The sequence below is a fragment of the Sinocyclocheilus anshuiensis genome, unplaced genomic scaffold (assembly GCF_001515605.1).
Source record: "Sinocyclocheilus anshuiensis isolate Anshui unplaced genomic scaffold, SAMN03320099.WGS_v1.1 scaffold1127, whole genome shotgun sequence".
Lineage (NCBI taxonomy): Eukaryota > Metazoa > Chordata > Actinopteri > Cypriniformes > Cyprinidae > Sinocyclocheilus > Sinocyclocheilus anshuiensis.
Genome location: NW_015546115.1, coordinates 802,631 through 826,614, shown reverse-complemented (window position 1 = coordinate 826,614; position 23,984 = coordinate 802,631). Strand labels below are relative to the sequence as shown.

The window sequence follows — 23,984 nt, the reverse complement described above, 5'->3', positions numbered from 1 at the left end:
GTTCAGCAGCGCCGACGGGATAAGGAGGAGGAGGTCGCCAACGGGGAAAACGAAACTATCAACAACCTCACGAACAACTGTCACCGTGACAAAGACCTGGCCGTAAGTGTCATCGGGGCAGCACCTTTAAAGAACATCAACAAGAAGATCGATTTTCACAGCGATCACGACGACCTGAGCATGACAACAGAGAAGGAGAAGAGGAGCTATAAGACACGACATGCGCCTGCAGACTACAACCTGGTGCATGAAGTAAAATACGAGGTGAAGCATGAGGTGAAACTGGAGCACGGTGGGAAGGAGATGGCGGCGAAGGAGTTGTCCGAGAGCTGCGACGACGTAAAGTGCCAATCTCTGCAGGACTCTTCTGAATTTGAGGAGAAGCGCAGGAAACGTCTGAAAAGGTAAAAATTGTGTTCGAGTAATCTTGTCCAAGATAACAATCTCTTCCTTTGAATATTTACTCAATTTCCTCTCAAATGTATGCATTGCTAACATGCTACTCTCTTTTTTCTTTACAGTGATGCATCAGAAAAGTCAAAATATTCAGAGTCGAGGTATTCTGAATCAAAGTATTCTGAATCAAAGTACTCAGAATCAAAGTATTCAGAATCAAAGTATTCTGATTCGCTGTATTCCGAGTCAGCATGTGCGTCGGCATGTGCATCGGCATCCACGTTGGCTTGTGTCGACACCAAATACAAATCCGTCATGGTGATGTCGGAGGAAAAAGATGAATGTGTAATTGCAACTGAGGTGAGCGTCACATGTAGTTGACTTTATACATTATGCAAAGGAAGTATGTCCATTTCTTACCTTGAATCTGAGAACGAACTAACAGGCGTTTTGTTGTCTTTTCCCATCTCAGGTGTAATGGGCCTGCAGGAAGCCGATGGATGGATTGTGTCCTATGGGAGACATTTTGAACTCCCTATGAAAATGCTGCTGCTCGAAACCTGGTGGAAACGTCCCACCTCATGACTACTGCTGCTGAGAAACTAAGACTGATTAACTGATATTCAGGATGAGCTGGTTCTCTGTACTGAAAGAGGCACAGGCAGTGGTGGCCTGTAGGCTTGGAAACTTGTGGAAATGATAATGATGGCAGGAGTGTCATTAAAATTTCAAATGTAGTTGTAAAATTTACCTGTAAAGCCATTTTAAAGGTGTTGGACAATATGTGTCCATTTTTAAATGTTTTTAACATGGGTTCATCACACGAGAATGGCATTAGGAAGGAAGTAAAGAAAGAGAAGAGAATACAAGAAAAGTAAAGTATCGCAGTGTTTTGCCATGTGATGTCCAATAATGTGTCAGTATTGTGGCAACGTTTTAGCAATATTTTGGCAACATTTGCTGGTTTTCCGCCAATAATTCCCACAGGCTTTTACTGTGCCCAGAGACTGCACCAAACATTAAGGATGTTAAGGACGTAGTTTAAAATAAATGTGTCACAAATTGTTTTGCCTTTGACTGTCTTGACACCTTGGTGAAGTTGTGATAACATTTTAGCAATATTTTGGCAACATTTGCTGGCCCCACAAGTCAGTGTACAAGGGACTACATCAAAACAGTGGATGTTCAGCCATACTGGCCTGTCTTTCACTGGGTTAAAATGTCACATGATGTCATATCCTGTCACATGACCAGTGGAATCTATGTGTAAGTGCTCAAAAAAAAAAATCTCAAAGTCTTCCAAGCCTCCGCTTTTTTGCATTATGGTTTAGAAAATGTATGTAATTTGTTTTTTTGATGTAAGAAAATAAGTTTGCGTTGTTGATGATGAATAATATCCTTGTTTGTATGTTTTTTGTTTTCTTTTTTATAACAAGAGTTGTATGATTTAAGTTAATTTATTTTATTTAAGTTGTATTTCTAAATATCTGTAATGTTTTTAAGATTATTTAAGTTTGCATTTTTCCTAAGTTGTTCCTGTTACTTGCAAAGGCACTTCGGGTTGCTGGGATGTTTTGAGAAAAAGTTATTTAAAGAAGGATTGTAAAAAAAATGTTATTAATGCTATTGTTTTCATTAACAGGCTTTTGTTTGATTTTCTTTCTCTGAATGAAGTTTTAGCTTAAATTATTTTTCCAAATAAAGATTATGAACTATCGAAGGTATTTTGTTGTTTTAGTAACTCCACCACACACTTCTGTTTCACATATATTGGTCTTAAAATAGAGCATCTTTACATCCATATTTGAATGCTGACACAATTCTTACAGCATTTTCAGCCTAAAGAAAAGACAAACTTATAAACCACACAAACCACCAAAAACAAACTGCAAAACCTTTAAAGTGTTGTGAGACGCTGCTAAATTGGAGCCTCTTTTCTTGTAAGCTTCTTTTGTGGTGGTTCACGTTTTCTTTTTTTTCTGTGCTGGATTTATGACTTCTATGTGTGCCACTCTGTAAGGGTTGGAAATGGTTCTTTAGAAAATGGGGAATAGATTGGGATGCGGGTTCTTTATAGGGATGAGAACGAAGCTAATCATTAACATCTGCTCTGGCCTCTCGGTCACCCCATACTGGGCTATTCATGGCTTTACCCCACATTCTGCCTGCCGCGGGTGCATCGCTCAAGAGAAGGGCCTTTGAGAAACACCGTCAAATAGCTGCAGGATGTTTACAAGTTTTCCAACCAGACTAGAGGGAGAAATTTAAGGCTTTGGGAAGGGGGGAAAAAACCCTGAACTAGTTGGCACATTTCCTAACTGGATGAAACTATTTGGCAGGTGTTTTGGCGGGAAAGCCTTTCTTGATTTCAAACACATCACTAAAACAACAACCAAAAACAAACAAAATAAGTTTTTAAAAATTATTAATTATTTCTCTTGCGCTATTCTAGAGAAAGTTTGTATGAGATTTTGTATCCTAACACTGATGCAGCTAGAGAACAAAATGTCTTTTGTTGAGCCTTTATGGCTAAACATTAAGCTCGAGGAGAAGTTCAGAGGAGTTCTGGCTGAGGTCTCTTACAACACTCATCAATGGAGCTCTGGGGAACAGGCAGAGTCACACAATGTAGCGGCGGACAATAGCCGATACAAAAGGGCACCATTTGGGAGAGGCAGTGTGTGCCTATGAATGGAGGGAAGGGAGGAGGCAAAGAATGACAGATGTTGTCTGTCCTCCTGTGTCAAAGCGTCCTGCAGGCAGAAAACACCAGCTAGACCCCACATGGCCATGAAGGAGAGACACAATGGAGACCCTTCAGCTCACGTCTCTTGGTCTTCTCTGATATTTCGCAATGTAACTTTAACTACTTCACACAGCGCTATGAAGTACTTCACTTGATTTAGACATCCATCCTAAGATCAATCAATAATAGCTTTATATGATACTGTTCCTAACACTTTCTTTACGCCATGAGAAGCCTCACTATTATTACTGCTCATATTTAAAGTTATAGAGTTTTCAAAACCCCTAACACCTAGCAACCTCATAGCAACGCCAAGGCAACCACTCAGAACATTCTAGTAATCTCATAGCGACACCCAGGCAACAACTTAGAACATCTTCATAGCAACAGTCTGGCAACCGTTCAGAACACCTTCATAGCAACGCCCTGGCAACCACTCAGAACACCCTAGCAACATCATAGCAACACCCTGGCAACCACTCAGAGCACCTTCATATCAACCCAATGGCAACCACTCAGAACACCCTAGCAACCTCATGACAACTCCCCAGAAACAAAATTAGAACAGCCTAGTAACATCATATCAACATCCAGACAACCACTCAGAACAACTTCACAGCAACACCCAGGCAACCACTCAGAACACCTTAGCAACATTATAACAACATCCTGACAACCACTCAAAACACCCTAGCAACCTTTATAGCAACACCCTGGCAACCACTCAGAACACCCTAGCAACATCATAGCAACTCCCTGGCAACCACTCAGAACACCCTAACGACATCATAGCAACACCATGGCAACCACTCAGAGCACCTTTATAGCAACACCCTGACAACAACTTAGAACACCTTCACAGCAACACCCAGGCAACCACTCAGAACACCCTAGCAACATTATAACAACACCCTGACAACCACTCAGAACACCCAAGCAACCTTTATAGCAACACCCTGCCAACCACTCAGAACACCCTAGCAACATCATAGCAACTCCCTGGCAACCACTCAGAACACCCTAGTGACATCATAGCAACACCATGGCAACCACTCAGAGCACCTTTATAGCAACACCCTGACAACAACTTAAAACACCTTCATATCAACCCCCTGCCAACCACTCAGAACACCCTAGCAACCTCATAACAACTCCCCAGCAACAAATTAGAACACCCTAGCAACATCATAGCAACATCCAGACAACCACTCAGAACACCTTCACAGCAACACCCTGACAACCACCCAGAACACCCTAGCAACATCAAAGCAACTCCCTGGCAACCACTCAGAGCACCTTCATAGCAACACCTTGACAACCACTCAGAACACCCATCCAAATGAAACGATTTAATGTTTGGTTCCTAAAGAGTAAATTTGGGTGTGGCCTTTTACATAAAAATTATAGCGCAATCGTAACATTGCTTTCGTCAGCCTCTGCCAAGTGCAACCCAAGATCAAGCTGGCCAAGCGTTCTGCACTTCAATTAGCACTAGAGCTTGAGCTGCCATCAGTGTGACTTCATGGAAAACAAAGAGGGGAATAAGAGGTTTGCTCTGTGATCCCATTGCATTTTAATGAGCCGATCAGACAGTAACACTATATTCCAGCACAACATGACGATAACATACGAAACAGCAGCACACTCGAATCGCAAAGTCATCGGTCATGTCCAAATGAGCTGCGAGAGCTCAGCTCACATCCACCGACGCTGGTTACTTATGCGCCGTTACCGGCAGAGTGAAAAACTAACCGGAGAAGTACAAGAGCCAGAGCTGGAAATAACTGAGGAACACAGAGGACGAGAAGAAGAACACGTGAACTGGGAACAGGAGAACAAGGAAGCAGACTCGGGTGCAACAGGGACAGAGCAGGTGTGATGAAATAGTCATGAGGAGAGGCAGAGTCTAGCTTGAGTTACACCTGCCGCTCCTAAAGTAATGAAGGAAAGAGCCAGAGGAGGAACGCCACAGAGATGGGGAGAAGAAGGAGAGATACAAGACGCTGGCAAGGGCATTAGCGAAGCCTCGGGAGCATTGAGAAGGTTTGTGGAGTGTTTTATTTGTGCACCTCTGCTATTGAATTGATTCTATTCCATCACTGCTGGTTACTTTCATCTTACGTTAAAAGGCGCATGTCTTGCTCACCTTGCATGTCTGTGCTGTAAGCTCACGCCTCATACATGTATGTAGATGTTAAACTGAGTTATTGTAAAATGTAACATTGCTTGATTAGTAGCTTGAGCTCTGGCATAAAAACCATCTAACCTTTAAGCCTCGAGGAACTTGTTTAACCCACAAGCTACATTACAATATACTGTTTCTGGTACAGATCCTGCTAAGATTGCACTTATCGCTGTATTTAGGAGTTAAAAGTCTCTACCTTCACCTCAGAGATGTAAATTATTCAAGAGCGCTTGGATTCCGTCACAATCTGCCAATCAGGGAAATTAAGGTGATGCGTCCTGAACAAGCAGCCGCTGTGATGTCAATTTGTTCTTTGCTACTTTGTCTCTTAACATGATTGTGTGCGTCAATCCAGTGTGTGCATTATTGAGTTGAAGGGCCGTCAGAGTAACCAGATGATCTACAAGAAAAAGAAAACAATATAAAAATGCATTTTATGGTTTACATGCGAAGTAACACTTTAGTTTAGGAACCAGTTCTCACTATTAACTAGCTAGTTGCTTATTAGCGTGCCTATTATTAACACATTGGCTTTTTATTAGTTCTTATAAAGCACATATTCTGCATGACCATATTCTACATCCCTAATCCTAAACTTAACAACTACCTTACTATTAATAAGCAGCAAATTAGGGCTTTATTGAGGCAAAAGTCATAGTTAATGGTTTGTTAATAGCGAGAATTGCACCATAAAATAAAGAGTGACCACATGCAAAATAATAAATAGACAAGGCAATAAAGTTTCTCCTGTCTATACAGCAAAACGTAAAAAACAAGCAAACAAACACATGATTTAGATGCGAAGTGGAATCAGACTAATGGGGAAAAATCTGATTGGGGTTTGCTTAAACCAGAGGTGCCCAAACTATTATTATAGTTAACTAAACCTAAAAATAAAACCATAAAAAATGTTTTTTTAAATAAAGTAAAATAAAATAAAATAAAATATATTACTTCTAATTTTATTTCAGCTTGCAATATTTTTTATTTATTTTTTTTTCAACTTAAACTACTGTTTAAGTTTACTGGTGTACTATAATAAATACAACTAAAATAGAAATTAAAATAAATTTATTCAAATTTTAATAAAACATAAAAATATAGACAACTTAAAAATAACTAATAAAAATAAAAAACACAACAAAATTACAAAAATTTTAACTAAAATTCAAATGAAAAATACAAAAATATTATAATAGTATTTAATCTTAAAAACAAGTCAAATCTTAAAAATCGAATTCATTTATATTCTATACATTGTAATTAGAAATAAAAAAAGTTAAAATAAAAAATAAATTAGAAATGAATTTTTTCCCCCTTCGCTCTTGTGATATGGCATGGCAGGCCAACTGGTTTGTGCATCTCTAGTTTAAATGGTTAACGATCACTCTTTGATTAAAGAATGCAATAAGAGCACTATTTACATGACCTTACATTTTGGCACACATCTGTTTCTTAAGATCAGTATCATTCTCCTCAAGCTGCAGGTGGAGTTGAACACTGTTGGAAGTACGTCAATGTGTTCTTTGACCATATCTAATTCAGATAATGGACAAAGATGAAGACTCATTAAAGAGTGTTGTGCCATCTGCTTCAATCTACTAATCAACTTTTCTGCAAACCAGGAACAAGCACCAAAGAACGTCAATTTTAAGTTATTTTATATCATATTATTTTATAGTTTCCATGAATTCCATGCTGCATAAATCGACATAGATTTTCCGAAGCAAAATTCAAGAAAATAGCCAGCAGAATAATCTGATGATTTATGATTTATAACAGAATAATCTGTTTCATGTGCAGCACAAGCAACAGCTCTAGAACAAAGAGTGGACCTGAAGAACTCATCCGCAATCTAAAGGAACAACTATTACTAAACTAAGAGACCTAAATCATGACTCGACTGGAACCGGCACTTCAGCGCTCAGAAAGTCGCTCTGTGATAGAACTGCAGAGCAGAAGAGGGAGCGCCAACACAAGCAGACGAGGAAGCATCAGCATGAGCAGAAGAGGAAGTGTCAGCCAACACACAGGTGAGATTTAACCCTGTAAAGCCTTACATATGAAATGATAATCAGAAAAATCCTTTTTTATTTTTTTGAAGAAAAAAAGGCCCAAACTGAGCAAAATATGTAATTTGGTTTAGTCAATGACATTTATATGGCCAAAAAGCAAGAGGAAATTCCGATAGCTTGTAATGTAAATCAATGAGATCTTTATATTAGTAAACAGACTACTTGCATAAAAAGCATTTAAACATCAGTTGTCACTTTATATTTCCAAATATGCCTTAGTAAGATTTAATTGTAGTTTCAAAACTCATAATGCAATGCAATACAATGATGATTGAGAGATGAACAAATAAACGTTCCTCAAAAGACTGATGGATCATATTTGAAACTCACATTTTAACATGGTTTTTCTTTAAAAATTATGTGTGGAAAATCAAGTAAACCAAAGCTGCTTCAATCCAGTAAGTGTTCATCTTGAAACAGTAACATTATAATAACAACAACAATTCTTACATTTACTTTTATATTTACAATTCACATAAAAGGCCTTTTACTTGCAAAAAAAGTATAAACTGTAAGAACAGAAGGCATGTAGTAGATTGTGAACAACAGTTGATAATTAGAAATTTGCATATAAATTATGATGCCATAGGCTTTACAGGGTAAGACTGCAGAAGTGAGTGTATATTAGTATATTTTGTCCTGTGTATTCAATAATCAATAAACAATACTTTAAAATTTTGATCACACTTTATTTTTAAGGTTAAATTCTTATATTAACAAACCATTAACTATGACTTTTGTCTCAATACACTGCTAATTTCCTGCTTATTAATAGTTAGTAAGGTATTTGTTAAGTTTAGGTATATTGTAGGGCCCTATGAAATCCATTTTATTTCTTCCAAAAATTCATTTTATTTTTTCCCCAAATTTGCGCTTCAGTATGTGTGCAGTAAATGAAACCGTGCATCTGTGCCATTCATTTGCACAGAGACACACAGAACATGCAGGATTCATATTTAAATAGTATTTTCGTGGCTAAATATTCACAGACACTAGTCCATATCGCGTTTTGATTTAAGTGTACTGACCTACACAAATTCCGTGATATTCCACATAATACAGTGAATTCCATTTTTATGACTGGATACTGCGATTCTGTCCATGTTTTCCGCATTGTGTAAAACATGGGACCCTAGTATTAGGGATGTAGAATATGGTCATGCAGAATAAATGCTTTATAAGTACTAATAAACAGCCAATATGTTATTAATAGGCATGCTAATAAACAACTAGTTAATAGTGAGAATTGGTCCCTATACTAAAGTGTTACCAAAATTATTCAATCGTTTAATTATTCATTTATTTCAATAACTTGTATGCATCAGCACAGTATCAATGCCATGTCTTCCTCAAACAGAGACGAGAAGAGAAACAGAACAAAGCAGCAGCCGCGCCATTTTTAAAAGAGCCAATCGCTTCCTCTCACGGGACAGGGAACAGGAAGATGGCAGTCCTTCCGCTCCCGTACGCTACCTCGAGAGGGGCCACCCTCTTCCAGCCAATCACAGTCCTGAGCGCAAAGCCACAATCCCCTTCCGAAACCCCGACCTGGGTCTCCCGTCCTATAGGAGGCGCTCTGACTATCTCAGCAACGAGGCAATGAGCGGCCTTTCCCCCCAGCGACACATGTCCTATTCAAATTTCAGACGCGGGGACAGCCAATCCCGTGCAAGCCCTCGTTCTGGCAGCCCGAGATCTACGAACGTCTCACCGCAGAGGCGAGGGGAATCGCGCAGTTCGTCCCATCGCCGAGGTTCCACCGGACACCGGACGTCCTACACGTCCTCTCGACAGGCTTCTGGGAAATGCACTCCATCACGAAGACGAGATTCGGTGGTCACGCGCACCACATCTCCCTTGCGAAGCTCAGGTACAAATAAATATGGGGAGTCCTTTAGCCCCGCCCACAAAAGAAGCCCCTCCCAGAGCTCCTACGGACACAGCTTGGATTCTGGAAAGCTGTATAAGAATCTCAAATCAATCGCGAGTTCGGCAGAGTCAGACGTCTCAGAAGAAAGGAACGGCTGGTCGAAAAGACATTCTGATGTGGAAATCGATGGCGATTATAATGAACGCAAACACAGTGGTCGCAATAGTGGTCGCAGCAGTCGAAAGAGTGGTGGCCGCAATACTGGATACAACAGTCGGGATTTTTCTCCTAAAGGAGGCTATCGTGATGACAAAACAAGCCGCGGCAGTCGAAATAGTGGTTACAACAGTGGATCTAACAGCGCTGGTGCCTCAACGCCTTATCAAGATTACGATGAACATGGTATGCTAAACAACCGTACTTCGAAAAACAAAAGCCGCAGGAATGGCGGATACTCAGACACCTCTGACAAACAATCCAGATCTGATTCCCGCCATTCGCTAAGCCCCACCCACTCCCCTCTAAGCCCCGCCTCACCTGCATCAACACCAAACATCTCCCAATCAAGGCGGAGCCGGAATCAGGTTCCGTCCCCTGATTTGCCCAAATCCCAAGCCTTAATTGCAGAGACGGACAAGCCGGTCAATGATCGGAGCAGAAGCAACATCAGGCGGGGCTTGGAGGCGCTAATTCTTTCAGAGAACACCAGGTCTTCCAGTCAACCAGCAGTGCCAGAGATGACCATTGAGGACTATGTGATGATTGCAGATATTCCCCGATCGAAGCTGTACCCTGAGGAAGAGGAAGCAATAATAGTGAGAAGGAGACCGCAGAGCCGGAGCCCACGCAGAGACAATCAGCACAGGTCAGAGATTTGAAGAGAGATGGTACCACTTTTCCACTGACATGGTGCTGGTGCTAATGAAAAAGCAGATGCCTAATCTGAAGGAAAAAAAGTGATGGACATCCTGTTACAAGTTACTCCAATTACGTTATTTACAGCTTCCATCTGAATTATAATTAAATAACTTGTGACCATTACATAAGTTTTGGTAGAAGTTTGGCCATCCAAATTACTGAATGTTAAAATAAGGTCTTAAAACTAAGCTTAAACCATAAATAAACAAGTCAAGTAGGACATTATCACAGGTTTTCAAACTTTTTGATGAATCACCAGATATGATGATTCCCTGAGGATTGACTATTTTCCTAAAAACTGAAAAAAAAAATTTATTTACATTTTTTATTTAATTTAATTTTGTTTTTATTATTTTTTTAAATCTATTTTAAAATTATAACACACACACACACACACACACACACAAATAAAGTCCTATATAAATAATAAAGGTATGCTATTAAAAAGTTAATTTGTTTTTAGTTTTTATTTATTTTATTATTACTACCTGTTAAAAACTAGAGCTGTCAATGAGAAAAAATTATTTTGACTAATTTCATGATTTAAATTCAGTCAATTAAACATATTTTATTTAAAAAAGTTAATTTTAGCATGTTTTAGTACATTTAGTGCGATCAAAAAATATTTTTCCTCTCAAAATATTTTCAGCGGCCCCAGTAGCATTCACTTCATCCCACAAACCCCTTCATTACATCATCTTTTAGCTCTCAAGTCAAAATATGGACTGGTTCTTAAAGGGGTCATATGATGCGATTTCAAGTTTTCCTTTCTCTTTGGAGTGTTACAAGCTGTTCGTGAATAGATAAGATCCCTAAAGTTGCAAAGACTAAAGTCTCAAACCCAAAGAGATATTCTTTATAAAAGTTAAGACTCGTCCATGCCCTCCTAAAACGCCTCGTTTAAACACGCCCCCACATGTCTACGTCACTGTGTGGGAAGCTTTGCATAACACCGCCCAAATATTCACACAAAGAAAGAATGCGTAGCTTTGATTCTTGCTGTAGTATTGTTGCTGCAGCCGCCGCCATGTTGTGGAGACGCCGTGTGTTTCATTGTGAAAGTGAAACTACTTTGTTTGGTCTTCCAAAAGAGGACACGACTAGAAATCAGTGGTTAAGTTGTATTTACAACACTGTTCCAGAACACTTCAACCCAAATATTCAGATGTGTGCAGCACATTTTACGGAGGACGAGGACTGTTTCCTGGGAGAGTAGACTACAATGCCGGCTGTTCTGACTCACAGACTGTAAGTACGTTTTCATATTTAAAGGATTTGCCACTGACGATTCAAACGCGAGTTTTGAGCAGTGTAGAGTAGCGCTTGTTTGTAATTTCTCCGATCACAAATGCAGACATGGTTTTATGTTTACGCGTTTTATGGTTATCATTACACCAAATACACAAAATAATGTTATTTTTTAGCAGCATCATATGACCCCTTTAAGAGAGGTTCACAGATCCCCATCAAAGCACTGGCATCATTTCAGTGGCAAAGTGAGTGTGAGAGAGAGGAAACCCTGTCAGTAAATTCTGCTTCTCCTATCTGTGGTTAAAGCTATGGGGATAGGAGATATGACTATGAGCGTGAGGTTTCTGAAGAGCGAGGCAGAGGAAGAGAAAGAGAGAGAGGACGAGACCGCAGAGAGAAAGAACGGAGACGTCTAGACAAAGAGATGGGAGGCTCGTCAAAAACCAACAGCACTGCATCACGCCATTCACAGGTGCCTGAGATTACAGTTTCACACACTGCTTCCCTTTCTCACTGATGTCATCTCACCTGTCATCTATTCTGCTGAATCTGCGGAGGCAAAAAATAAATAAAAGTGGCATAAAAATGGGACATATTTGGACAGATGATAAAATAGGCAAAATGAAAAATCCCATAGACTTACACTGAAAGAAGCATTTTAGACAAATTTTGAGACTAGATTATTATTATTTTAATAATTTATAATAAAAGTTTTTATGTGTATGTAACCACCTAGCAACCAGTCAGAACCTAGTAGCTGCATAGTAATCCACTAAAAACACCCAGAACACCTTAGGAACCTCATAGCTAGCAGTGTTGGGAAGGTTACTTTGGAAATGTAATAGGTTACAGATTACAATTTACCCTATTTCAAATGTAATACGTAGTGTAACTATTTCAATTACTTAATTAATGTAACTGATTACATTTCTAAATATCTAATGTTTTCAACAGTTAATAATTTTCAAACATGTAAACCAGGCAGGGGTTAACTTTACAGAGCTCAACACTGATTACCTTCATCACTTGAATTAAGATTATAATACTTTCTGGATTACTTTTATGCATTTCTAATGTTTTCAACTGTTAATCATTTTCAAACATGTAAAGCAGGCAGGGTTTAACCTTACAGTAGTATTTAACACCGATTACTGTCAGAATCCTTCATCACTTGAATTAAGTTTATAATAATTTAATTTTAAAGCACAGTCACCACAAACTCAGACTTACTTTGAGATCATTCTGAGGTTAAATACGGATTACAAATCATAACAAAAAATAGTTTAATAGCTATGATACTGTTTTTGAAATCAAATCTTTGCATAGCTAGGAAACACTGGCATCTAACAATGCCTTGGGGGGAAACAGCTGTTAATCTTAGAAAATAAAGCATATACGTAAACCCAACTAAATAAATCTGAAATATTGGTGTCTCATACTTTAGAGCAATCAATGCAATTTATTAAATATATCAATTAAAATCTGTGTGTATGTGAAAAAATTCAGATGTAACGTCAACCCCCTTTGTAATCATTAACATTTTCTTAAGTAACTGTAATTTAATGACACTTTTTTTTCTCAGTAGTAACAGATTAGTTACATTTATTTTTAAATAATTAATTAAATTACGTAATTCAGTTACATGTAACTAGTTACGTTACTCCCCAACACTGACAGCTAGCAATGTTTTCTTGAGACACCATTTTAAAAATAACACGCTTAAAAATTGCTTAGTATCTCTCTGAATATGTTCTCAGAGGTCCAGCAAAAATGGAGAAAGCATTCGGATGGTAAACGGAAAACACAAAGGTCCAGAAGAGCCCCCTCAGATGCAGGTAAAGTCACCTAAAGTTACACTCGTTACTAGTTTACCAACGCTGAGGTATTCGGTTTCTACTTCAGAGGCAGGTGTCGGTGTTCGCAGAACGGACGAAAACGCACTTTTGAGCTCCTAGACAGCAAGTACATTATATTCAGCGCTAGATATAGAGGTTTTAGTTAAACTGTGAGAGTATTTGAAGTTTAGATTATGCTGAGAGAAGCTGTACAGCTCAGTTTGTTGATGTGTCAGACCGCGAGCTGCTTCGCGGAAGCTTATGGTCACGTGACCACCTTTTAGAGATGCTCGCCTAGTCACGCAGGGATAATTTAACGTTTTTTGTACAAGTTGCATTTATTTTAAAGCAACATTTAAGCGCGGGAACTGCTTAAATAAGCGCGAATTTGTATTTATTTAATGCACGACTTTATGGTCGTGCGAATACGCATTTCTGTGACACTACCTACTTGCTAGAATTGAGCAACTAAAGCAGTTTCTTTCCTCTTTCGTGCCTACAACCGGATACCCATGTCGGTAAATCGTTGAAATGTGTGTGTTTGTTGAAATGCTCGAGTAAATGGTGTGTGTGAGTGTCCCGTGCTCTGGATTGCTCAGCTCTGGAATGTCATATTGTTGCTCTGGGAAGATTTTTACTTTAGATGTTGTATATATTGAATTCCTTATACATGCACTTGTTTTAACGCAACTGATTCTGTTTCCTAAAAGCTTGATCTTCCGCACTATAAAAAGGGATGGATGTATATGCTGGATGAAGATGAAGAGGTACAGGGCTGCTGCTGTTGCACTAGATCTATTGCATGACATTGCATGACCAGCGACTGTCTATGGCTGTTATAAGGAAGTTGGCATAACATGACTTGCTATACTTTTACTTTTTATATTTTCCCCTATTTTTAAAAAGCACAAGTGGAAATGGTGACCACTTACAGGATTTAAGATATACTTTTGATTTGGCCTGAAATCTTGTCCAAAGAGCTAGAAAAATAGATAAGGTTTTGATTATCGTGCAATATTAATCTGCTGCTTCGTGAAAATGCACAAACAACTATGAGTTACTTGTTTTTATTTGTAGTGGAGGAGGCACTGGTTCGTGCTCTCTGATTCAGGATTGAGATACTATAGAGACTCTGGGGCTGAAGAGGTGAGCAAGAATAACTGAAATTTCCATGCAAATAAATTATTATCTAAGGACTGTACAGATATGTCACGTGGAAAACATGGATTAAATCATGGAATAAATTTAAACCTGGTCAAATTGATCAAATAGAGCTGAAAGCACCATAGTTGTAATAGTATCTGAAAGCATGATCTGATTTAACGACACTATCTTGAATTCTGTGTTTTTCGCCTCGATAGAGAGATGAGGCAGATGGTGAGATTTATTTACGTCACTGTCTGCGAGTGGAGGAATTTGATGCCGATAAAAACTATGGACTTCAACTGCATGTAAGAACTTGTCACAAGTTAAGAAGACCTCTCATCAGGAAAAAGTAAGAATATTCCTATGTCTCAAACCTCTGTGATTGATCTGCAGATGCATGATGGACCGGTGACCCTGTCAGCGATGACGTCCAGAATCAGGAGGAACTGGATCGACACACTGAGGAGGAGAATATCGTTCAGGGATTCGGCTGAAAGCATTCGGTAGGACAGAACTGAAGAAATAAACGCAGAGAATCAGTCACGGACAAGAACATGTCTGAAAAGAGAGAACAAAAAATATTATTATTATTTATTTATTTATTTAATTAATTATTATATTTTGAGGTATGACAATGAAACATGTTTTTAGGACCATTCATGTTTTACTTTCATGACAATTAAACATATTTTATAATGCACAGTAGTAGTATTTGCTATAATGCCTTTATGCATGTTTAACAGCTATTTGACATCCATACTGTATAGAATTACAATAATGTGCATATAATGAAAATGTACATAGACAATTTATAGTAAAATAGCTGGATTGCAGTGACAATAATTTGGAGGGAAAATTGTGCTTAAATGTCATTAAAGGGGTCATATGGACGACCCCGGGCTGGACTCCGCTTCGTCCACGGTGAAAGCCGATCCGGTGATCCACAGCGCGAAGTTGAAGCATGTCCTCAGCGACCAGCACGGATCAGCTCCAGGCATGACAAAGCGGATATCGTCCTCTTTTGGAAGACCAAACAAAGTAGTTTCGCTTTCACAACGAAGCACACAGCGTCTTCACGACATGGCGGCGGCGGCAACAACAATACTACAGCGAGAATAAAAGTTACGCCTTCTTTCTTTGCGTGAACATTTGGGCGGCGTTATGCAAATCTTCTCACATAGTGAGGTAGATATGTGGGGGCGTGTTAGAACGAGCCGTTTTAGGTAGGCGTGGCTGACTCTTAACTTTTATAAAGAATATCTCTTTGGATTTGAGACTTTAGTCTTTGCAACTTTACAGATCTTCTTTATGCACCAAGAGCTTGTAACACTCCAAAGAGAAAGGAAAAATTTAAATCGCATCATATGACCCCTTTAAAGTAATGCAAAAATATCTTAATGTTCATGAAATTATGTTCATAAATATTTTCTTAATAATATAACAAAGCTTAATATTTGTGCTAGATACATTAAATTATGTATTACATTAATACATAGATTAATTTTTTAATATTTTAAATTAAATTTTGTGTAAGATGTTTTCATGGTATTCACCCATAGAGAATTTATATGGATATTCAAAAAATATTAAATATCCACAGTAACATCTTGCTATATTGATTGTGGTTTTCTGAAAGATTTTAGAAAACTGTCAAGAACATGTCTAAAAGAGAATAAAGATAATGTTTTGACTTTTGAGAGAAGACATGAAACCTATTTTTCAGTCCATAAAGTGTTTTTAATGATATACAATAGTAGCATTTGCGATAATGCAACTATATAGCATTACAATAATGAGCATCTAATGAGAATCATCGTTGATAATAATAATGAGAATTACGAACAAACTTAAAAAAAAAAAATAGAAAAAAAAATAATAATAAAATAGCTGGATTACAGTGAAATTGTCATAAAAATAATGTCACATTGCAAAAAAAAATTGTATTATCTCTATGCAAAATATAATAATACAACATAAGCTTAATCTTCATGCTAAATGTAAGTCATTTTGATTTTGACTTTAGGTTGAAACATGACATGTTTTCGTATATTCAGCCATCAATCATTTATATAAAAATATATCAAATATTCATGAATCATTCCTATATTGATTATGGTCATCTGAAAGATTTGGCTTTGGACTTTTAAACTGAAATAACGTTACTGATGTTTCAGTGGAGCAGGTTTGAGGTTTGACTTAGGCTCCTGTTTTCATAAGTAGGAAGTTGATATCTCGGCCTGTTCTCAGACACCCAGACAACAGTGACATCAGCTCCAGTTCCAAGAATGCACCGTCCCGAACCTCTCCCGCACCCCATGACCTGGGGTCAGATGTCGGCGGTCCGTATCAGGATGAACCCAACAAGACGACCTCACTGTTAACCAAGCGGCGGGAGGCCGGTGAGGGCCGCGACCAAGAGCTTGAAAGACGTCTGGAGGGCCGAACCAAGTGGTTTCAGGAGGGAATTTCCGACAGGGAGGGCGAAGACCCCTGGGATAAGGTGGAGTTGAAGAAGGGTGTCGTGACTCCAGTGATTTTGACCCGGCTGCAGGTTCCTGACGCTCAGACCGGGCCAGACATCGAGAAGAAGTGGGCGGACTTTGAGCAGCTTCCAATCGGAGAGGAAAGTTCACCAGTTGGTGTCCAGAATCCCCAAACAACAAATGAGGTGCTTCAGGGGGAGGTGTGTTTTTAGATTTAGACATCTTTTTGGTCTAGGACCATTTAATCTGCATCATCTGTGTGTGTGTGTGTGTGGTCTGGATGCATTGCGTTGGTCAGGTGGTGTCTCTGAGGCAGCAGATCGAGGCTCTCCATCAGGTCCGTGTGGCAGCCGGTGTTTGCGATCCTGACGCGCCCTGCGCTCTGAAACTGGAGCAGATGGAGAAAGAGCACCGAGAGACACTGCAGAAGATACACGACGAGCACGAGAGAGAGCGCAGAGAGATGGAGAGAGATAAACAGAGACTGCTGCAGGAGGAAGCCAAGAACGCAGTCCAAGGTCAGTGTGGGCCGCAGAACATCACAAGGGTCAAATAAGAGTGATAGAACATGGTGTTATATAATAATTTATTGATAAAGAAAGAAATACATTTGTTTGATCAAAGGTGGCAGTAAAGTCATTTATGATGTAACAAAAGATTTCTATTTCAAATAGATGCGTTCTATTCATCAAAGATTTCTGAAAAAAGGTATTATGTTTTCCTCAAAAATAGGCAGCAGCTCATTTTCAACATTGATAATAATCAGAAATGTTTCTTGAGCAGCAAATCAGCATATTAGAGTGATTTCTGAAGGATCATGTGACACTGAAAACTGGAGTAATGATGCTGAAAATTCAGCTTTGCATCACAGGAATACATTACATAATATTTTACAGTACTCATGTTTTTACTGTATATTTCATTAAATATATAACCTTGTGAATGTAAGAGACTTCTTTAGAAAAACATTTTAAAAAACCTTACAGACCCCAAACTTGTGAACGGTAAATATAGTAATTAAATCGAGTTTGTGATTTTGATCAGAGTTATTGTTAAATAAAACTAAAATCATTAAAATAGCAAACTTGAAATAAAATGTTAACTGACGTAAAATAAAATATAAAAAAACTTAAACGTACTGTTGCCAAGGCTACATTTCTCATAGTTTTTCATTTAGTTTAACTTGAAAACTAATGAATAAAAATTCATATGAACTAGACTCGTTTTAAAAAAATAATACAAATGATAAAAAACACAAAAACAAAATGACTACATCTTTAAATAAAATCCTAGTGAAACAAAACAAAATTCTAGATTCTAAATATCTAATTCAACATGTTAACAAAAACCGTAGTTGTATATCAATGATACTAAAGTAACACTGATTTTGATATATGATCAGGTGAGAATTTAGTGACTTTTTTCCATAATTTTGTTATCATTTATCTCATCTTCAATCCCGCAGCGATGGAGGCTCTGAGGAAAGCTCATCGGGAGGAGATTGAGAAGCTGAAGGCTCACGGAGGAGGAGAGACGACAGACCCCTCCATCACACAACAGCTGTACGTCCACATTTATACCATTCATACAAAATATCAGCAAAATAGGATATCCAATATCTATGGACAATCAAGTAAACCTAATAGCAATAAAGGTTATTCTTACGTTTACTTTCAAAATTAGTAAAGATTTCGTAGCAAAAAGACACGTGAACCATGACTCGAAGGTGGACGTTTGCACAATTATACTAAAAGAGGCCTTTTACTTACTAAAAAAGTATCAACTATCAAACAAACGATAAAAGGCATGCAGTAGATTGTGGGTTTTTCAGCAACATTTCGATCATGCTGATAAATGAGATGCCTTTATGATACAGTAGGCTTTATACAGTTAATAGCTACACTTATTAGTTTTCCAAATATCTGAGAATGCATCGCATGCCAGAAAACGCCAACATCTTGTTCATACTCTCATGGGAATCCAGTGACAATACTCAGTACTGTACATAAACTCTCATCTGTCCTGCTCAGCTGTGCTGTAATTCCTCTCTCACGGCTCAGAGAATCCGAACACAAGATAAACTCTAATTTACTCTGAGAAGTGGCAGGTGTTTGACTGACAGTGTGTAATTGACAAGAACCCCACGGAGAGACTCATCAGTCAGTGATTCAGTTAATCAGTGCATGGCCTTGTGTGTCTATCAGGCGCGAGTCACTCTCTCTGCAGCAGGAGTTAGACGGTCTGTCGGAGCGCTACTCCCAGCAGTGCGTGGAGCTCAGCCGCATCCAGAACAACACCGAAGAACGAAACGGAAAGATCCGACAGAAGGAGAGAGAGATGGAGCAGCTCCGCCAAGAGAACCAGGTAGACAAGAAGTGGGATGAGTAGTGTCCAAGAATGACAGATTTGTCAATTAAATAATGTATGATACACACTATGTGTGGATCCACCCTGGCTCTGAGACTAACTGGAACAAAAAAACATGTTCACGGATATGAGGAAATCGTAATTATAATGTGATTTGGTTGTTTTTTGTACTTTTTGACAAAGACAGGAAGCTTTTTTACTTCTAGTATGACATTAAGCATTAGATGTGAAACTGATGTTTTATTAGTCGTATCCTGCCACAAAGAATTATGGGAAATGTGTGTTCAAAAGTTTGGGGCCTGTAAGATTTTTAATATATTTGAAAATGGCCTCTTCTGTTCACCAAGGCTGCCTTTATTCAATCAAGAATACAGTAAAAATAGTAAAACAGCAAAATATATTTTTTACAATTTAAATAACTGTTTTCTATGCGATAGCATTTATTTGAAATAGAAATCTTTTGTAACATTATAAAAGTCTTTACTGTATCCTTTGATCAATTCAATGCATCCTTGCTGAATAAACTGTTACGTTCCTAACGTGAAAAGAAGCTTACAGAAAATGTCCCACTAGTAATTATGGTGATGTTCATAAATGCGATCATTCAGACACCACATTTCGTCCTCATGTCAGATATTGAAATCTAACTCACAGCACCTTTAAAATTACAACACGCATATCAACCGATAGAGATTTCAGTGTCTGTACTATGATGTCTCAACAGACAGCATCCTGTTTCATTGTTCTCAGTAGAGTGACTGAGTTTTGTTTACTCACCCAGGACTGGATTACTAATACTAATCAGGGTTATTGCCACTATACAAATGCTACAAAATGGGTTTCAGATCAGCATGAAACACAAATGTTTGTCTCATTTTCAGTGTGTGAATGAGCATGTCTTCGTTTGTGGTTTTTAGTTTGGATGTGTCAAAATCACATTTCCTCTTCCTGTTCTCACAGGAACTGCAGGCGCGTCTGACGGAGGAGATAAGTCTCATGCGATCCTTCATCACAGGTCAGAGGTCAGGAGTTGTTCCCCTTGGCAGCTACGAAAGGAGCACCTCCGAGCTAGAGGTAAGACTCTGACCTTTGACCTGTACATGAAATAAAAAAAAAGAATGATTCAGAGAGATGTATATGGACATACAAGATGCAATGTAAACTGAAGCTCAGTCGATCAACTTGTAAGTCCCCAAAAATATTCAGTATGGTTCAAAAGGTTTGGATCATATTAGTATGATTTCTGAAGGATCATGTGACACTGAAGACTGGAGTAATGATGCTGAAAATTCAGCTTTGATCACAGCAATAAATTACTTTTTAAAATTTATTCGAATAGAAAACTGTAAAATATTACTGTTTTTACTGTATCAATTGATCAAATAAATGCAGCCTTGGTGAGCATTAGAGGTTTTCATTTAAAAATCGTACCGACCCAAAACTGTTTTATTTCATTACACTACCATTCAACAGAGTAGATAAATAATTTGATAATATATCAAAAGTTACTAAAACTCAAACACTGTTATTATACTAGATCAGTCATATATGTAATGCTCTGCGCAAAAAAATAATCAATAACAAGTCAACTCAATCTCCATCAAAGAAATGCAAAAACATGGAAAAAAACAAGGATTTATCTACACAAATAATTTGTTCCCTTCCCCTGCAATTCTTCTCTTGTGCCCAAAAATAATCCACAAAAAATACTTGTAAATCCTAGATCGTAGGTGAAATTACATTCCCATATTGTCCATTTAGGGGAAAACAGATGGCTGTCATCTTTGACCCCATTTCCTTTCTTAACCCTAATTAAAAGCCCTCTGCACTTCCTGTTCTGGGCACAAAGTGGGATGTTGGGTTATTGGTCACTGGGAAATAAGAGGAGTGAGAATGAAGATGCTTTTGGAGTCCAGATGGTGTAATTACGACATCAACCAGCAGGGGCTAACTAGCCTAAACTTGACTTGGGCAAATGTAATTGGTGATCTGGGATTTCCACTCTGTACATACAATTTGCAAACTGTGCACAGCACATATAATTATGTAAAAATTGAGTTTGGTTGTTTGACATGCATTGTATTTTTTTATTTTTTATTAAATGCTTAACAAACTAATTTACAGATGAATCAAGACATCCAAATAGACAACATAAAACATGGTGAACAGGGGTTATAAAACAGCAATTACAAGGTATTACTTTCAATTAGCTTTAACTTTTCAGCAAATATAATTATATAATTAGATTTTTTTGTTATCAGTGCATTTAAGGGAATCAATAAACATAAGAAATTCAGCCCAAAAACTTTAAAACATGGTTTAGAATTACACATTTTACTTTTATGCATATGAAATTTACTATATAAAATAATAAGATTCACCATAAAGTTAACAGTCAAAAACAAAGATGTAACATTTTTTCTGGTTGATCTGAACAAAATGACCAGCTTTCATCAATATCCACAAATTATAATTACACAGATACATAATGTGAAGTTTTTGAGTGTGTTGGAGTTAAAGGTGCAATGTGTAATATTTACATCGATCTATTGACAGAAATGCAATATAATATACATAACTATGTCTTCATAGGTGTATAAAGACCTTAAATAATGAACCGTTATGTTTTTATTACCTTAGATTGAGCAATTTATATCTACATACACCGCGGGTCCCCTTACATGGAAGTCCGCCGCCATGTTTCTACAGTAGCCCTAAACGGACAAACTGCTCTACACAACGCGTTTCGTCACTTCGTTGTTCTTGCGAATAAAACACTGACACAATGATGAACAAGTACATTAATATTCGCAATAACATCGATTTATTAAATAATTAATTTACCTTTGTAAAGAAATCTCATTGCTCTCTGCTGTCTTTACCGACGACATCTTAGTCCTGAATCGGCCACCGTAGCTTCTCTAAAGGGAGGGGTGAGCGGGGGACTGAGCCGTTGGTTGCAATTCGCAACCTCACCACTAGCTGCCGCTCAAATTTACACACTGCACCTTTAAAGGGTTAGTTCACCCAAAAATTCTGTCATTAATTACTCACCCTCGTGTCGTTTCAAACCCATAAGACCTTCGTTCATCTTCGGAACACAAATTAAGATATTTTTGATGGAATCTGAGAGCTGTCTGACCCTGCAAAGACAGCAATACAACTGAAATGTTCCCATGTCCAGTTTCTGCACCTTGATCGTGGTAGTTACCTTGCTGTCTATGGGAGGGTTAGAGAGCTCTCAGATTCCATCAAAAATATCTTAATTTGTGTTCCGAAGATGAACGAAGGTCTTACGGGTTTGAAACAACATGAGGGTGAGTAATTAATGACAGAATTTTCATTTTTGGGTGAACTATCCCTTTAAGTGACCCGGGGGCTGGTGACGTCATATGGGGGGGCGGGGCATGCGATGTGAGTGATTGGTGTTTCTGTAGACAAACACTGCCATCTACTGATCACCCGCGTGAACGCACTGTAAACCCTCCGCAGCAAATATCAGTCAATATGTTGTGTGTTTTACAACAATACATTCTTATAGATTGTTTTTTCTCCTTTGTCCTGCTAAATTAACTGTAATTTGTTGTCTTTGTCCATTTGTGTGGACACATTATTTATGATGACACTAGTGTGGGTGTTAATAATATATATATATATTTTTTTCCTCCATTCATGAGGGAAAGAGCATATTTTAGGTGTTTCATTTTCACCAATTTGAATAATCCTTCAGCTTTTTTGCACATAATTTAAATAGCCCATGTTATGACAAATGAAGTTTTGCAAGAACAAATTGTATGTAGGTCGTTCATTAAATTGTGGTCAAAAAATGAATGAATAATTGTATCAGAATTTAATCAAAGTAGTTTTAAGTGGAGTATTGTTATGCTGACATGTCCTTGTCCATCTGTAGATGTTACTGAAGGTGAAGGAGAGCGAGGTGGAGTTTCTACACAAGGAGATCAGCTGTCTCAGGAAAGAGGTCCAAACTCTTACTAAGGTGCAACGTTTGTGTGTGAAAATCAGCATGAAATCTAAATGAATACTATTCACTTTCTCTATACATGTTCCTAGTCTTATTGCAGTGACAAAAAGCGTACGTAATAAATCTAACTTCAGATGTTTGGGGTCAGTAAGATTTTTTTTTTTTAAAGAAATTAATACTTTTATTCAGCAAAATGTTTTATTATACATTTTACAATATATTGACATAGAAAACAGTTACTTTAAATTGTAATAACATTTCAGTTTTACTGTTTTTTTTTTCTTTGCTGCATTTTGATCAAACGCATGCAGTCTTAGTGAGCAGAAGTGACTTCTTTCAAAAAAAAATCTTATCAACCCCAAATGTTTGAACGGTAGTGTAAATGAAATAAACCAAACTGTTTATCACCATTCTTCAGTATTAATATATATGAAAACCTTTATAGTGATGCTTAGCTTGATTGTTTATATGTGTAGTAACAGATGTTCTCTGCCTGTAGGAGAATGAAGTGTTGAGCGAGCACTATAAGCAGGTGTATGTTGAGCTGACTGAATTACGGGGCCGCAGTGAGAGAGACATCAATGCACTTAAAGAACACCTCAAACTCACTGATGCTGCACTGGAGGAGGGGCGTCTCCTAGGCAACAGCACCAACCAATGAGAGCACAGCAAGAGGTCAAATGAGATGGATGGATGCACTGATTTCTCCATCTCCCTTTGGTCATGTGTA

At 38.0% G+C, this 23,984-nt stretch overlaps 2 protein-coding genes across 2 annotated transcripts in view; both read left to right on the top strand.

Annotated features, from left to right (window-relative positions):
• The window catches only part of LOC107700799 (delta-like protein A), a 4,209-nt gene extending 3,282 nt beyond the window's left edge, over window positions 1-927 (top strand). The window contains exons 10-12 of the mRNA XM_016502614.1: window positions 7-404; window positions 522-756; window positions 869-927. Of these exons, the coding sequence (XP_016358100.1) occupies window positions 7-404; window positions 522-756; window positions 869-874 (639 nt within the window). The 3' untranslated portion in view covers window positions 875-927. The remainder of the gene's footprint in view (window positions 1-6; window positions 405-521; window positions 757-868) is intronic.
• Window positions 928-7,181: 6,254 nt separating this feature from the next.
• LOC107700867 (uncharacterized) lies at window positions 7,182-23,933 on the top strand. The gene is made up of 15 exons (XM_016502694.1): window positions 7,182-7,360; window positions 8,760-10,137; window positions 11,748-11,913; window positions 13,199-13,276; window positions 14,011-14,043; window positions 14,354-14,422; window positions 14,638-14,727; window positions 14,816-14,925; window positions 16,670-17,105; window positions 17,204-17,423; window positions 18,371-18,467; window positions 19,110-19,269; window positions 20,233-20,346; window positions 23,183-23,269; window positions 23,754-23,933. The coding sequence occupies exons 1-15, from the start codon at window positions 7,222-7,224 to the stop codon at window positions 23,913-23,915; spliced, it is 3,339 nt and encodes a 1,112-aa protein (XP_016358180.1). The 5' UTR covers window positions 7,182-7,221; the 3' UTR covers window positions 23,916-23,933.
• Window positions 23,934-23,984: the final 51 nt, after the last annotated feature.

Excerpts from the sequence above, each read along its gene's own strand:
- LOC107700867 (XM_016502694.1), top strand. The coding sequence starts at position 7,222 with ATGACTCGACTGGAACCGGCACTTCAGCGCTCAGAAAGTCGCTCTGTG. Across the intron at positions 18,468-19,109 it reads CCCTCCATCACACAACAGCT|GCGCGAGTCACTCTCTCTGC; the intron begins GTACGTCCACAT and ends TGTGTCTATCAG. Across the intron at positions 20,347-23,182 it reads GGAGCACCTCCGAGCTAGAG|ATGTTACTGAAGGTGAAGGA; the intron begins GTAAGACTCTGA and ends GTCCATCTGTAG.